At 33.9% G+C, this 12,948-nt stretch overlaps 1 protein-coding gene across 2 annotated transcripts in view; it reads left to right on the top strand.

Annotated features, from left to right (window-relative positions):
- GramD1B (GRAM domain containing 1B) overlaps positions 1-12,948 on the top strand; it is a 344,163-nt gene that overhangs the window by 322,349 nt on the left and 8,866 nt on the right. Inside the window, exon 11 of one of the 2 annotated variants that reach the window (XM_067767476.1) lies at positions 5,312-7,891. The exons of the other annotated variant lie outside the window; for it this stretch is intronic. Within the exon in view, the coding sequence (XP_067623577.1) occupies positions 5,312-5,347 (36 nt within the window). The 3' untranslated portion in view covers positions 5,348-7,891. Of the gene's footprint in view, positions 1-5,311; positions 7,892-12,948 lie in introns of those variants that run through there. 2 annotated transcript variants of the gene reach the window in all.

The following is a 12,948-nucleotide window of genomic DNA, read 5'->3' as shown; positions in this document are numbered from 1 at the left end:
TGCGTCAATCTATGGTAGGCTATATAAAACAAGTTTTCGACAAGGGGGCGTGGCACCTCCCATACAACTGGAATTTTTCGTAGTTAATATATCTGAAAGTATTAAAGCTAGACGACTGAAATTAGGTGAGGAGGTATATAAGACTAATCCCTACCCCCTCGGGGAAAAAATTGGGGATAGCGAAAAAGGGGCGTGGCATCTCCCATACAAATGGGGGTTGGGATTAGTCTAATATATTAGTCTATATAGTACTGCTTTAATTTATACCCGAACGGCGTCGTGTACTCTGCTAGTACTATAATAATAAGCAAATCAATATGTAGGACAGCCGCAGACTCAGTCCGACAATCTGTGGACTCCCCAAGCTTGGCGATTGGTGTGCGATCCCCAAGCTTGGCTAGTTCAGTGAGTTTCTGGTCGGGCATCAGTTAATGAACACATATATGTATTTCAATGGCGCTATTGGCATTCTCTGGATTATCGTCAAATACCACTCCATTAATTACATTAGCCTTCGGGTCACTTATTTTAAATTTTTGTGAATTTAAGAAGAAACTTTTTGTTTCTTTGTTTTCGAAATTATTTAAATGTTTGATTTGGTTAATAATATCCTTTTTCTTATATGTACACATTTCGAAGTATTGCTCTTTCTTTCCTTACTCAAAATTGACGACCTCCTCCCCTCTTTTTTGTTTGTTTCTTAATGGGTGCCATTTGGTTTGGTGGTTTCGTCCGCCTAGCGTTTTTTTTCTATTGTCAATTTCGTTGAGATACTGCAATAGCAGTTTTTGTGTTCATCGTGGCGTTTGTGTTATTAGCTCCTTCGGATATATTTTTCGAATAAGTGATCGAATTATGCTTTTATTTCTGCGGTTATTGCAGGTCAGTAATGGCAGGATCTTCGACTTTACAAACATTAAGTTGTTGTCTTCTTTTTGGCAATCACCACATTGTATGTACGGAATGAGCTCTTATCGTTCATATTCTTACTACCCCCCCAAATCAATTGTTTCTCTATACCATCAAGTTTCAATTAAAAAGGCTTCAGTGAGAAGATCTACTTCCTCGTAATGATTTCCGGAGCGGCGATCACTTGTTAACTCACAGTCAAGCTGGCTGCTTTGCTGGTGAAATGTGAGAAGTTCTTTCGCGACGCCCCGTGAGAAAAGACCGTTAACTGGAAGAAATCATTACTTTTAAACGATTTATTGCAAATGAATGTTCATTCTAGAAATTAGTAGAAATTATTAGTTTTTGTGTCATGAACAGTCAAAGGCGATAAGAATTGTGCCGTATACGTGCCATCATGTGGAAGTTAGCGCACACGATCCACTATACCTGGGGCTGGATTCTCTAACTGTGAAAAACTGATAAATGTACACTGATTGAAATTTTTATACGATCTTGTAAGGTGTTTTGCTCATGGTTTAGTTGAATGAGCGCTGAATGTGAGAAAATATTCATCAAATGCCATGAAAACAAAAAAAAAAAAAAACAATCATTCTACAACAGTGCGTATACGCACGAAATTTTTATCAGTGAGTTTTCTTATTCACAGTTTTACTTTGCAGAATCAGAATTTTAAAGTTTACACAATTTCAAGCGTACACTTTAAAACTCATAGTTAGTGAATCCAGCTCCTGCTTGCCGTGTAAAATCAACGGTATTCTAGTTGGGAGCCTTTTTTCATTGTCGTTCGTACCCTTACTACCCCTACCTCGCGTAAGCTTTTATCACGATTAAACCCAAATTTATAATTATCAAAAAGGCAATAGAGACTGAATTCCAATCTCGCAAACTGTCGGGACGCAGATTTGGCGAGATCTGTATTAGTAATTAGAACCTTGGCATTTTTAAATCCGAAAGGCTTTGTAACGCCATGTGGTATATATAGATGATTTGCAGATTTCCAATTATATTGACTGGCTATACTTTACCATCCAACGCCTTGTTAAAGTTGTGCCATATAATTAAAACACTTGAAAAGTACAGAAATAAAAGAATTGAAGACTTTGGTTGTCCAACATTAAATCTTACTTTATTAATTAATTTCTCGTCTTTTATAGTAATTTGCTTAACCTATACATTCATAAATATCTTAATACTAATAACTAAAAATAAGTACATAGGAAATGGGTTATGCATACATGTACGTTTGTATACAGTCTTTGTATACATGTAGTTTTGTATGCATAACTCCATACATGTAGTTTTGTACATTTAGCAGCGTCAGCAGATCAATTTGAATGTTTTGGTATTTTCCCACCATGGGTTGTATGTTTGTATGTATAGTTTATGAGCTGTGAATGGATATGGGTCTCATATTCGGCATTCCATTGATGTTGGTTAGCCGTCTGGGTTAGTTCAATAATTTATGTTGGAAAATATTGTAATATGATTATTACTAAAATATATTTGGAGTTTGTTATGCGTAATGCCGCGAATATGTTACAGTGAGTGTGACGTATAATGATACAATACAGTGGGTGTGACGTATAATGCTACACACTGTAGGTTACTTATGGACACCTTTTTTTATATGTGTCTAGTTACACTTTATAATAACTCATATGTTTTAATAAAACTTAAGAATATTTGAGTTTAGACGAAGTGTACTGAAATGTGTATATATAATTAATGAGCTCCGTATATGATCGATCCCAAAGTGTCTGGTCTTTTTCTAGTTCAAATAATATCTACCTCTATGTCACACACGCACTGGGTTGCATTCGCCCGTGCGCTACATCAGCTAATGAATGTTTTCTGTGGTGAGATTGAACTTAAGGTGCCATTACAGCTGCTGCTGGTCAATAGGCAGCTAATCATGGGTTCTAATGACGGGAGAGTCGACCAATCAGCATTCGCCACGTCATTCGACTCCCACATATAGAGTCAAGTTAAACTTATAAGTTATGCATGGTTGGAATTAATACTGAGTTGCCGGTTTGCCATATGAACGTAACGTACATTATTTGTCTGACATACCCTTCTTTACGTTGATCCAATGATCTCTTTTTATTGTTCTTCAAGTTCATCTTCGCTGGATGAGATTTTAAATATAAGAAGCCAACTGCTTATGCGCTGTAACTCTGTTGGTTTCATTTCCTAACTGATGTTGTATTATAATGTGTAGATATATGCTGTGCCGTAATTGGCTTCTAGCCGATCACCTACATTTGTCAGAGGGCTTTCATATGATTTGACTACTGAAAGTCCGCATCAGTTCTTATTTAACCTTGGTACTGGCACTTAAAAGCCGCTGGTGCACCCAATGCGTATGGCGATGATATATTATCGTTCACTGATTCAATGGTTATATCATAATCAATATTGTCGCCATCGTATACTTCAAATCCAAAAACTGAGGGTGATTCCTTTCCCTGAAACTGCATGGGCAACATTTCTATTCTAGATGTCTTCTATAGGCATATTGAGATCTGATTGGTTGCCTGTGATGAATAAAAAATTCGCCCTAGTAAAGTACCATCACTAATAAAGTCAAGCCGACGTAAAGTTGAAACATCGTCGGGGTGGATTTGATGTGGTCTGTGGTATCCAAGGAGATTCCGCGTTACTAAACACAAGTCGACGAACCATCCTTCCGGAAACGGATTCCTATCCAAAAAATGACGCGTATTATCAGCAGCAATAGTATGTTCAATGACCTTTCTAGAAATGAAAGGTGACGTGTAGCATTCATATACATTATGATTCTCTTCTCGTGAATTCCGCCATGACCCCGAATCGTTCTGAAAAGTTAATTGTTTGGCGTTCGTCTGCACCACAGCATTCTTTTATATTTAAAATTGTACCGCGGTAGATTTAGTAGCGAAAATTAAAAATAAGCTATTGCGGCTAAAAATTCACGTCGGAAAGAGCGGCAAAAAATAATGACCGCTTTGCATTCGGGGTTTCGTTTATTTTTTCTTTTCATTTGTGTCTTGGCCTGCAGTTACATCTGACAACCGCGTTGCCAACGGCGAACGTTATCAGATGCAACTAAAGCCCATACACATAACCTATGAACCTTATTCTATCCTTATTAAATATATATTCATATATGAAATTATTGTTCATATTCTTACTACCCCCGCTTACGCGTTCGCGCCTATCACGAAACCCCTAGTTCACAATTTTATACTAAACGAAACAGGAACAATAAATTAAGCAATTACGCAAGGAAAGCCTTTTCATGACTTTGACCTTAAAAGATGAATGTTGTAAAAAAAATTTATATATACATATATAACTTGTGCAGCTCAATTGGGTGTCTATCAAAACGGAATACACGATTCTTTAATGCCAGTGCTGTGCGCGATTCATTAATGTTAAGAAAAGAAATTAATTCAAAATTAATGTTAGGGTATTACGTATCCGAGCTCCATGTTTCGCACGTTAAAAAGAGCCATCCTTTCAGGGAAGCTGAAAGGATTTCCTTCCACCGTGTGAACACAACAAACATACTGTATAACAGGTTTCGGAAAACATTTGTAGCTCCTCGACGTAAATTTGTTTCTCTAGACAAAGCTTCATAAATGAAAGTGACGTGAAAGTAGCGCATATGCTGCTAAGTATGAAAATGTACTCATGGAGTTCTAAACACTTTGCGTATGTCTTCGCTTTTTTTATTTTATTTGAAAAGTACTTTTGTAGCACATAGTGCTTTTTCTGGAATTGTGATTATTTTCCCTTGTCTTTCCTTTCTATGGACGCAGAAATGTGCAGTCTAGGTATATTTTTTTATTTCTTTTATCCATGGGGCCTACTCGGGCGCCAGGAATGTTTTAGTTCTTGTCGCTCAACAAAAAAAATTTGTTGGGCGAACTCGTCCAAAGATACAGCACAAGCCGGTTTTTGTTGTTCATCACAGCCGTCCCGGCCAACCGGCACACGGCCGGCTATAAGCACACCACGACCAAATATTTGGTCCTTCGATGCCGACAATTCTTTTTTTGTTTTTTTTTTTTGTTTTTTTTTTATTTTATTTTTTTTATTTTTTTGTTTTTTTTCTTTTGTAATTTTTTTGTATTTTTTATTTGATTGTATTAATATTTACTATTGAAACTGTTGCTTTATAAGTTTTTTTTTAATGAACGAATTTGTATGGGTGGCTGCAATACAAAGTCTGATTTATTTTTTGGTGCTGGCGATGTTTTCGCTCTTTAATAATAGTTATCACCTTACACAGACATACCCATTCACACACTTCATGGCGCTAGCATCCTCATCCATCCACTACATGGAGTTAGTAAGAATTTGATCCCTACTTTAGCAAACAATTTTTCATTTTTTGTTTTGCTTATCATTTCAGGCTGAACAAACATTGGCCGATCTGATGTTTCGATAAAATCTGTTACCAGCCAAATAAACAGAAAATGAAAAATTGATTTAAAGCTAAATTTTTTTTTTAATATATATTTTTTTTGTTGAAAAAATCGGTTTCGTAAAACCTTGGAATTATTACCGCAAATATTACTAGCATTTAAAATTTTAATTTCGAAGAGTTAATGCTTTAGAATGCAAATATTAATATATATATATATATCCCCATGGGGGCTACTTGCTATGTGGAACGAGTGGAACTCCAAAACGGTTAGAAGTTGGGTGGTTTTACAATTGGTTGGTGCGTGGCGTTGATAATATGACTGCTAACACACAGGAAATTAAATAAGAAAAAAATGGTTTTCAATTTTTTTTTTTATTTTTCTGAGTTGAGAACGGTGGTAAAAGGATAAAAGGATAAAAAAACAGCGAAAAGTAGAAAACGAGGTATAAATAGAAGCTTGCAAAGTGCATTGATGGGCACAATGTGTGGAATTTTCTAATTTACTTATTTTCGATGCCTACTAGTTTAATATAAAATTATTTTTTAAAATATACATTTGCCAAAAAAAAAAAAAAAAAAAAACCAACCTGGTCTTGAATGAAGCAAATTTATATAACATTAATTAATTAATTTACAGACCAGTAAAACCCAACATATGTAACTTAGTTGATGACTTTTCTTGTTATATATAAACATTTTTTTTTTTTGTTTTTTCAATTGATTGGTGCTCATTTGCGTTTATTTTTCTTAATTGAGTTTTAGTTTGGGATTTGTTTTTATATATATAAATTATAGTCATTAAGTGTAATTTTTACATAGTTTATAACTAAACACAAAAAAATGATTATTAAATGAAAAAAAAAAAAAAAAACAAAAAAAAAACCCAATAATAAAAGGTTATAGCAAAAATGTTAGTTAAAAAATAATAATAATAATAAATATTAAGTAACACTAATGCCTTATTTAAGAATATTATTTTTTATATATGTATATGTATACACAATAATATTTCCATATGTAATGCTTTTCAAATTATAAAAGGAATACATCAACATAACTATTATTTGAAATTGGTGTGATCAAAAATACGTTTCAAAAATATACAACATTTTAATTTGTTTTTACTATACATTTACACATAATCTATTCTAGAATTTTCTCACAAATATAAGGCAATTCTCAGTTTTCTTAACTTTTCACAATTTTTCGAGCAGTTCAGTTCTTTTTACATAGTTAAATGAGTTAAATCATATTTGGCAATTTAAATTAAATTTTAAGATTTTCAAATATTTAAAATCAATGCACATACCCCAATAGAGAAGCAAACATAATGAAAAACAAAAAGTGGTATCCCAAAATAAAAGATAAAATAAGTACATAAAAAAAACTTAAACCATGAAAAATAAATGTTAAAATAAAAAAAGAAAAAAAAAAATTTGTTGAGAAGAAAAACGAAAATTAATTAACAAAGCATAATTAAGAAAACATGAAAATTAATAAAAATATTAAAAAATAACATGGAAATTTATAAAAAAAATTAATAAATTGAGGAAAATATTAATTAAAAGGAAATATTATTTAAAAGAAAAAATTTTTATGCAAAGGAAGAAATTTAAAAAAGACGTGAAAATTAAAAAGAAAAAATTAAAACAAACATGAAGTTTGGTGAGAAAAACAAAAGAAAACCTAAAAATTAATTCAAAAGAAAAAAAAAAATTATAAATTTCTTAAAAAAAAAAAAAATAAAAAACATGAAAATTATTTAAAAGAAAATAAAATTCAAAATTAATTAAAAAAAACCAACTTAAAAGATTTTGAATACAATTTATAAAAAAAAGTAAAAAAAAAATTATTAAAAAAAATAAATCCAAAAAAGATAAAAGAGTTAAAAAATTAAGTAAGGCAAAAAAGGATTTTCGAAATTTTCGAAATTTTTTCGGCTTTGATTTGACGTTTTGTAAAGATCATTCATAATAAATTTTCTCGGCTTCGATTCCACTTTTTGTTCTTTAGACGTGTTTAAAATGCGATTATTATACTGAAAAAAAAAAAAAAAAAAAAAAAAAAAAAAAAAAAAAAAAGAAAACATAAGAGTATATTAAAATGTGCATAAGTATTTGTATTTATTATATATTAAGTTAATAAACATTTTAATATTTTTTTTTGTAATATGTAATAATTTTATTGTTAACATACATTAAAAAAAAAAAATATATATATATATATATCAAAAACGAGTTGCACAAGCAGTATATCTTTGAATGAACCGTTTTTAAGAATGCTTTATAATAATTTAAACAATTTATTGGAACTTAATTGCTTCACATATCTTATTTGTCATGTTTTTTTATCAAATCGAAGTCAAAAGAGATCGCCCAAAAATAAGGTTTTATGTGTTCGTTAACCTTCAATAATGTAACATTTTGGGCTACCAAAGGCAATTGCATGTTGACAAAAGAATGATACAAAAAAGATACATACATACTTGTTGTTTTTGTTTTTAAGTGCAAGGCAATACTAAATGGCAATTGATATGAGCGCACTAAAGTTAAAAAAAAATAATAATGTAAATATATTTCAAAGTGTGCAGTAAATATTAAATTAACTTTAGAAATAAGTAGAAATAGTTATTATGTCTGATTCGAAAAAAAAAAAAATAATATATTGCTAGGTTGTAAGAAGAAAAAAATGTTTATACCAATAAATTAGAGCCAGAAAAAAAAAAATGAAAATAAAAAATGCCGAAAATTATAAAAATAAACCGAAAAGAAATAATCAAAATAATTTGTTTTATTCCTAAACAAGTTATAAATATATAATGCAATTTTCAAAAAAGTCCAGACTTAACAAATGTGTTGCATAAATATCTTCGATACCGATGTAGCCGGAAAGATATAAACTCCTTAATAAAACTCGCTTTCTGGCTATCAACACTTAACATATAATGGGAGTTTTTCCGATCATTAGTGGTAGAGAAGAAAGCTTACAACAAAGCTCATCACTGTCAAGCGAGTGCAATGTTCACTAGGACCGGATGGGGTCCATCTCTGTCTACTAATATGTATAAGGCATCTCTACTGCTCGGCTACATTCTAAACAGAGGTTAAGGTAGTATTCATACTAAAGCTAAGGAAACCCGACCAACTGTCCTAGTCGTATAAACTAATTAGCCTCAGTTCGTTTCTCCTAAAGGGTTTAAAGAAAATTTTGGATCAGTATATTAGGGAGGTCAACCTAAACAAAAAAAAAACTCCCACTTTACAGTACTCAATTAGCCTATCAGTCAGGAAAATCCACGCAGACGGGTATTCAGAACCTCACAGAAAAAATGTTGATAAAGACTTTGAAGTGTAAAAATATAGCCCCTTGCGTTTTTATTAACATCTCAGCGGCTTTCAATAATATGACACATGAAGCTATAGAACAAGCTATGATTGGCAAGGATATAAGTCATAAGCCCAATGATCAGTCGCTGGTTGCTATTGATGCTAAAGAGAAGAAAAATCAGTCTTGAGTTGGGAGGGACAGTTGAGTCAATTGTGGCTGCTAGGAGATGCCTTCAAGGGGGTGTACTGTTTCCTCTATTATGAACCCTATTCTTAGATGTCTTTACTGAAATTTAACGTATTTAACACACAAGGGTACGTATTATGGCCACTGGGGAATGCTCTCAATAGGGTGTACTCACAGGAACCCAGTCGCATACAACAAGCCCTGCGCATCATAGAAAAATGGTGTTTTACCAAAGGATTGTCTAGCAATCCTAAAAAAAGCTGCCCTAGTATCTCAAACACGGAGAAGAAAACTATCCATGCTAAAACCATAACTAGGTGGTACCATATTCTCATAGAGAAGGAGGCAACACTCGGCACCCCAAGAGTTCAATAACATTGAGCTAAACATGGAAACATGACATGGCATATGAAGGTATTAAGAAATTTCATTGGAAATCCCGCATCCCAACTTCGTGATGCAATGGTCCTACGCTCAGAATCTCAGGGAATTTTGAATTTTGAGGTATATATTTGGTATCCACGGATGGACCAAAACTTAATGACGGAAAACGGGAGCTGGCATTTTTAGACCGAACTTCATGAAATCGATACCAATGGAATGCTATATCACTATTTTCCAGGCAGAAATCTATGCAATAGAAGTTTGCGGAAGAGACTGCCTACGAAGAGGCTCCTCATTATGTCAGACAGCCTAATATAAGCTAGTGGATGAATGCATTGGAGGCCTAAATTATCTGGGAGTCAAGAACAAGGGACACTGTAGTCTACGATTTCACCTAAGTAAGTTAAATATATCTTCCATCTGGGCGGCGTGATTTTTATTTCGTGATATGGAGTAAAAAGACTAAATAAAGAGGTACTTGTGTCCATTAAAAGTCTTCACAAACAGTAATCGGCTGAAACGTAAAGCGCAATAGGTCTAAATAAAGGGGCATAATAACAATAATCTCTTCAGCACGAATCAGGAGCCCGATTACTGAGAGGGAATTCACCCTATTTCAAATCACTTTGAATTTCGATCTATTTCAGAATTTGTTTGAAGAACACCTTATTTTATATCTCACAAAGGGTTTTTGAAAAATATATGGTTGACTTCGAACAAATCTAAAAAAAGCAGGAGAATTGCGCAGTGTTCTAGTAAACATTGTGTAAAATGACACTGAAGATGGCACAACAACGCAAAAAGAAGGAATGATGGACAATTATTTCGCTATAACCGCAGGTTAGTTTAGGTGCATGGCATTTGCGCTGACCTCAGCTCAGGGGAGTTTTGTTCATTGTGAAAGCCTTCAGTGATTGGCGGGCATTGGCGCATTCTTTCAAACCTTAATCCCATTTACTTTTCTATATGACCAAAAATGGTCATACAAGTTTGTCTACAACGTTTATTTCGGAACCTTTCCTAGTCACATCAGTATTGCTGTGTCCGCCGACCCAACAAAGGGGGGCATAGATCCTCGCAGCCAGCAAGGCTCGACACATCGATAAAGATTCAGTTTTCATCGCTTTAGCTTCGAGTATTTTTAATGCATCCTTACCACCAACAAATATCATGCTGGCCGCTAAAATAATCTGGTTTATCTGTTTGAGTTTTGAGGACGTCTAAGTCCACTTGCAGTGATGTGGTAAGTATTGTAAAAAACACTCCCCAAAGGTTTAGGAGAGTGTTCCGAATACGGACAGTATCTTGCCGGATATGAAGTCGCTGCTCTACTATTAGCCTGATTGTCGAATTCACCTTTCAACTTCTCAGTTGATTACTCTTTTTTTTTAACCAGCGCCTATATGCCAATATCTGTCGATGGATTAAATACGATGACAGTCCCTATGACCTTAAGGCTCAATGCCAATATTTGATCATAAGAATCTAGCAATCTTTTGAGAGGTGTTTGTTCATTGCTTATATTGGATACTCGGAGCTCATCAGTTCAAAAATAAAGTGAAGGTGGACAGCGGAAAGGAGAAGGCCCATCCGATTAAAATGTGCACATTCTGGTTCGAATATTCGCGAAATAGTTACGAAGGATGTCGGTAATTTTACAGACTGTGGAAATTTTAACATCTGCGTGAAAATGGCAGAAAAGTTTTTTTGTGTCTCGCAAAATCTTTACGTAAACAACTTTTATGGAAGTGCAAGCGATACTTTCACAAGTTCGTAATCAGTGCGCAGGATTCAGACCACCCTTTCTTATTTTTATGGTCTAGTGGGCACGCCCAATAGGAAAATTGTCATCTAACCCCTTTCTGGCAGTTCCAGAAACTGATAGTTCAAACAGGATTTCACCATAGATAAGTTCGACCGGAACAATTAAATGATGTGTGTGCTGTGGGCGTTAAACCTCTTACAATATTCAGGAAGAAGTTGAGCCAGAGTAACACGTAGCCTGCAAACTCCCGAAGTGTGCACGAGTTCAATGCGCCGACCATACTGACCAGCTGGTCGATACTAGTAGTTTGCGGCCCTATTTAGACTCGGCGGAAGGAAAGATTCCTTCTGCGTCTTAGAGCTAATCCTTCCGACAAGTGGAACACAGTATAACTGTTAGCCTCATTTTGGCTAAGCTTTTAGTTTATCTATTTGTTAATGGCATCTTTGATTGGCTAGCTCCCACGTTTATGAACTATGCAGTGAGTTTATAGTCTCTCTTCATTGATATTGATCGATTACTTTTCGTTTTAGTTATAACGGTTTACTAAACGATCCCAGTCTAAAGAAGATATAACCAATCAACCGGAAGTGAAACTAAAGCTGTTCTATTTTATTCAGCGCCTAAATGTAGGCAACGAATCTTGGAAAGATGAATAACACCCAGCAGTCAAAACAGCTGAATATACATATACGCAACTTAAACCTAACCATCTCCAACTGCGCCTAGTATCCAAAGACTCAAATTAATGTGTGGAGCTGTGATTTTAATCCATAAAATATCACCCAAAGCAAAATCAAATATTGTGCGACGAGGCTGCGTATCGAGACTTTGTATGTTCTGATCTTTTCGATAGGAGTATACACAGTTAGGCCTATATTTGTTATGGGTACTCACTCCAGTCTTGCATATACTGCGTTCCTCCACTTACTCACAGTTTCCCCTAAGTATGGTATGTTGAGCCCACCGTAAGGCTCTGGTCCATAAAATTTTGATATAGCACGCTGTTTGGAAAGGTGGTTTGCCCATTCTAACAAAGCCTTGTTTTTTGATTCCATACCGTTAAGGATTTTCATGCATTAATCTATGAGCTTACAGGTCATTAAAGACTTCACATTGCCTAATGTGTCCATAGTATTACCATAATATGATTAACGACCAAGAGGAAAAACTTCAATTAGGTATCATGACTTATATGAAGGGCTCAGAACCAAAAGGATCTAAGTGAAATTTTTTTTAAATTGAGTTATACCCATATTTGTATATTTAATATAGTGTCTATTTGTTGACAATGCGATCCAAGCCATTTTGGACATTTTAGTGCCATACATTTGCCAGGCCAAAAACGTACTAAATTTTATTGCATTAATGATTGGAGCCAAAAGGATCTATGTGCGCTCCTCCAAGCAATAAAATTTAATTGCTCGGCCAAAAGAACATGCAGAAAATTTTCAAGTATACAGTTTTGTAGCCCGTTTAATTTTAGTAAAATAAAATGCTAAACTTAAGTTCGTAGGAAGTCTCGCTGATTTGAAAGAGGTGAAGAAGCCTCTCCCCTCTCTCGTCTGTGCCGCAGACTTGGGTTCAATCCTTGACTAATGTAAAAGCAGGCTTACATGAAAATACATCATCGTATAGCAGTGGCAAAATAAAATAAAATCAAACTGACGTTTAGAAAGTCAGCTGTTATTACAAAAAGTTAATCTTAGCTTTGTAAAAAATTTCCCTAATTTTTGGCAATTTTTTTCTTGAGTTATACCCCATAGGAATTTTTTAACGTAATTTTTTTTATATGGAAAAAAGAAGAAAAAAAATTGCCAAAAATCAGCGATACATTTTACGAACTTAAGTTTAGCACTTTATTGTACTAAAATTAAATGGGCTACAAAACTGCATACTCGAAAAAATTTTAAATGTTATTTTGGACGAGCAATCAACGTTAGAAATTTTATTGCAACAA

Source organism: Eurosta solidaginis, chromosome 2, assembly GCF_040869045.1.
Source record: "Eurosta solidaginis isolate ZX-2024a chromosome 2, ASM4086904v1, whole genome shotgun sequence".
Taxonomy (NCBI): Eukaryota; Metazoa; Arthropoda; class Insecta; order Diptera; family Tephritidae; genus Eurosta; species Eurosta solidaginis.
Note: the sequence above shows the minus strand (reverse complement) of the source record. Positions and strands in the feature narration are given on the sequence as shown.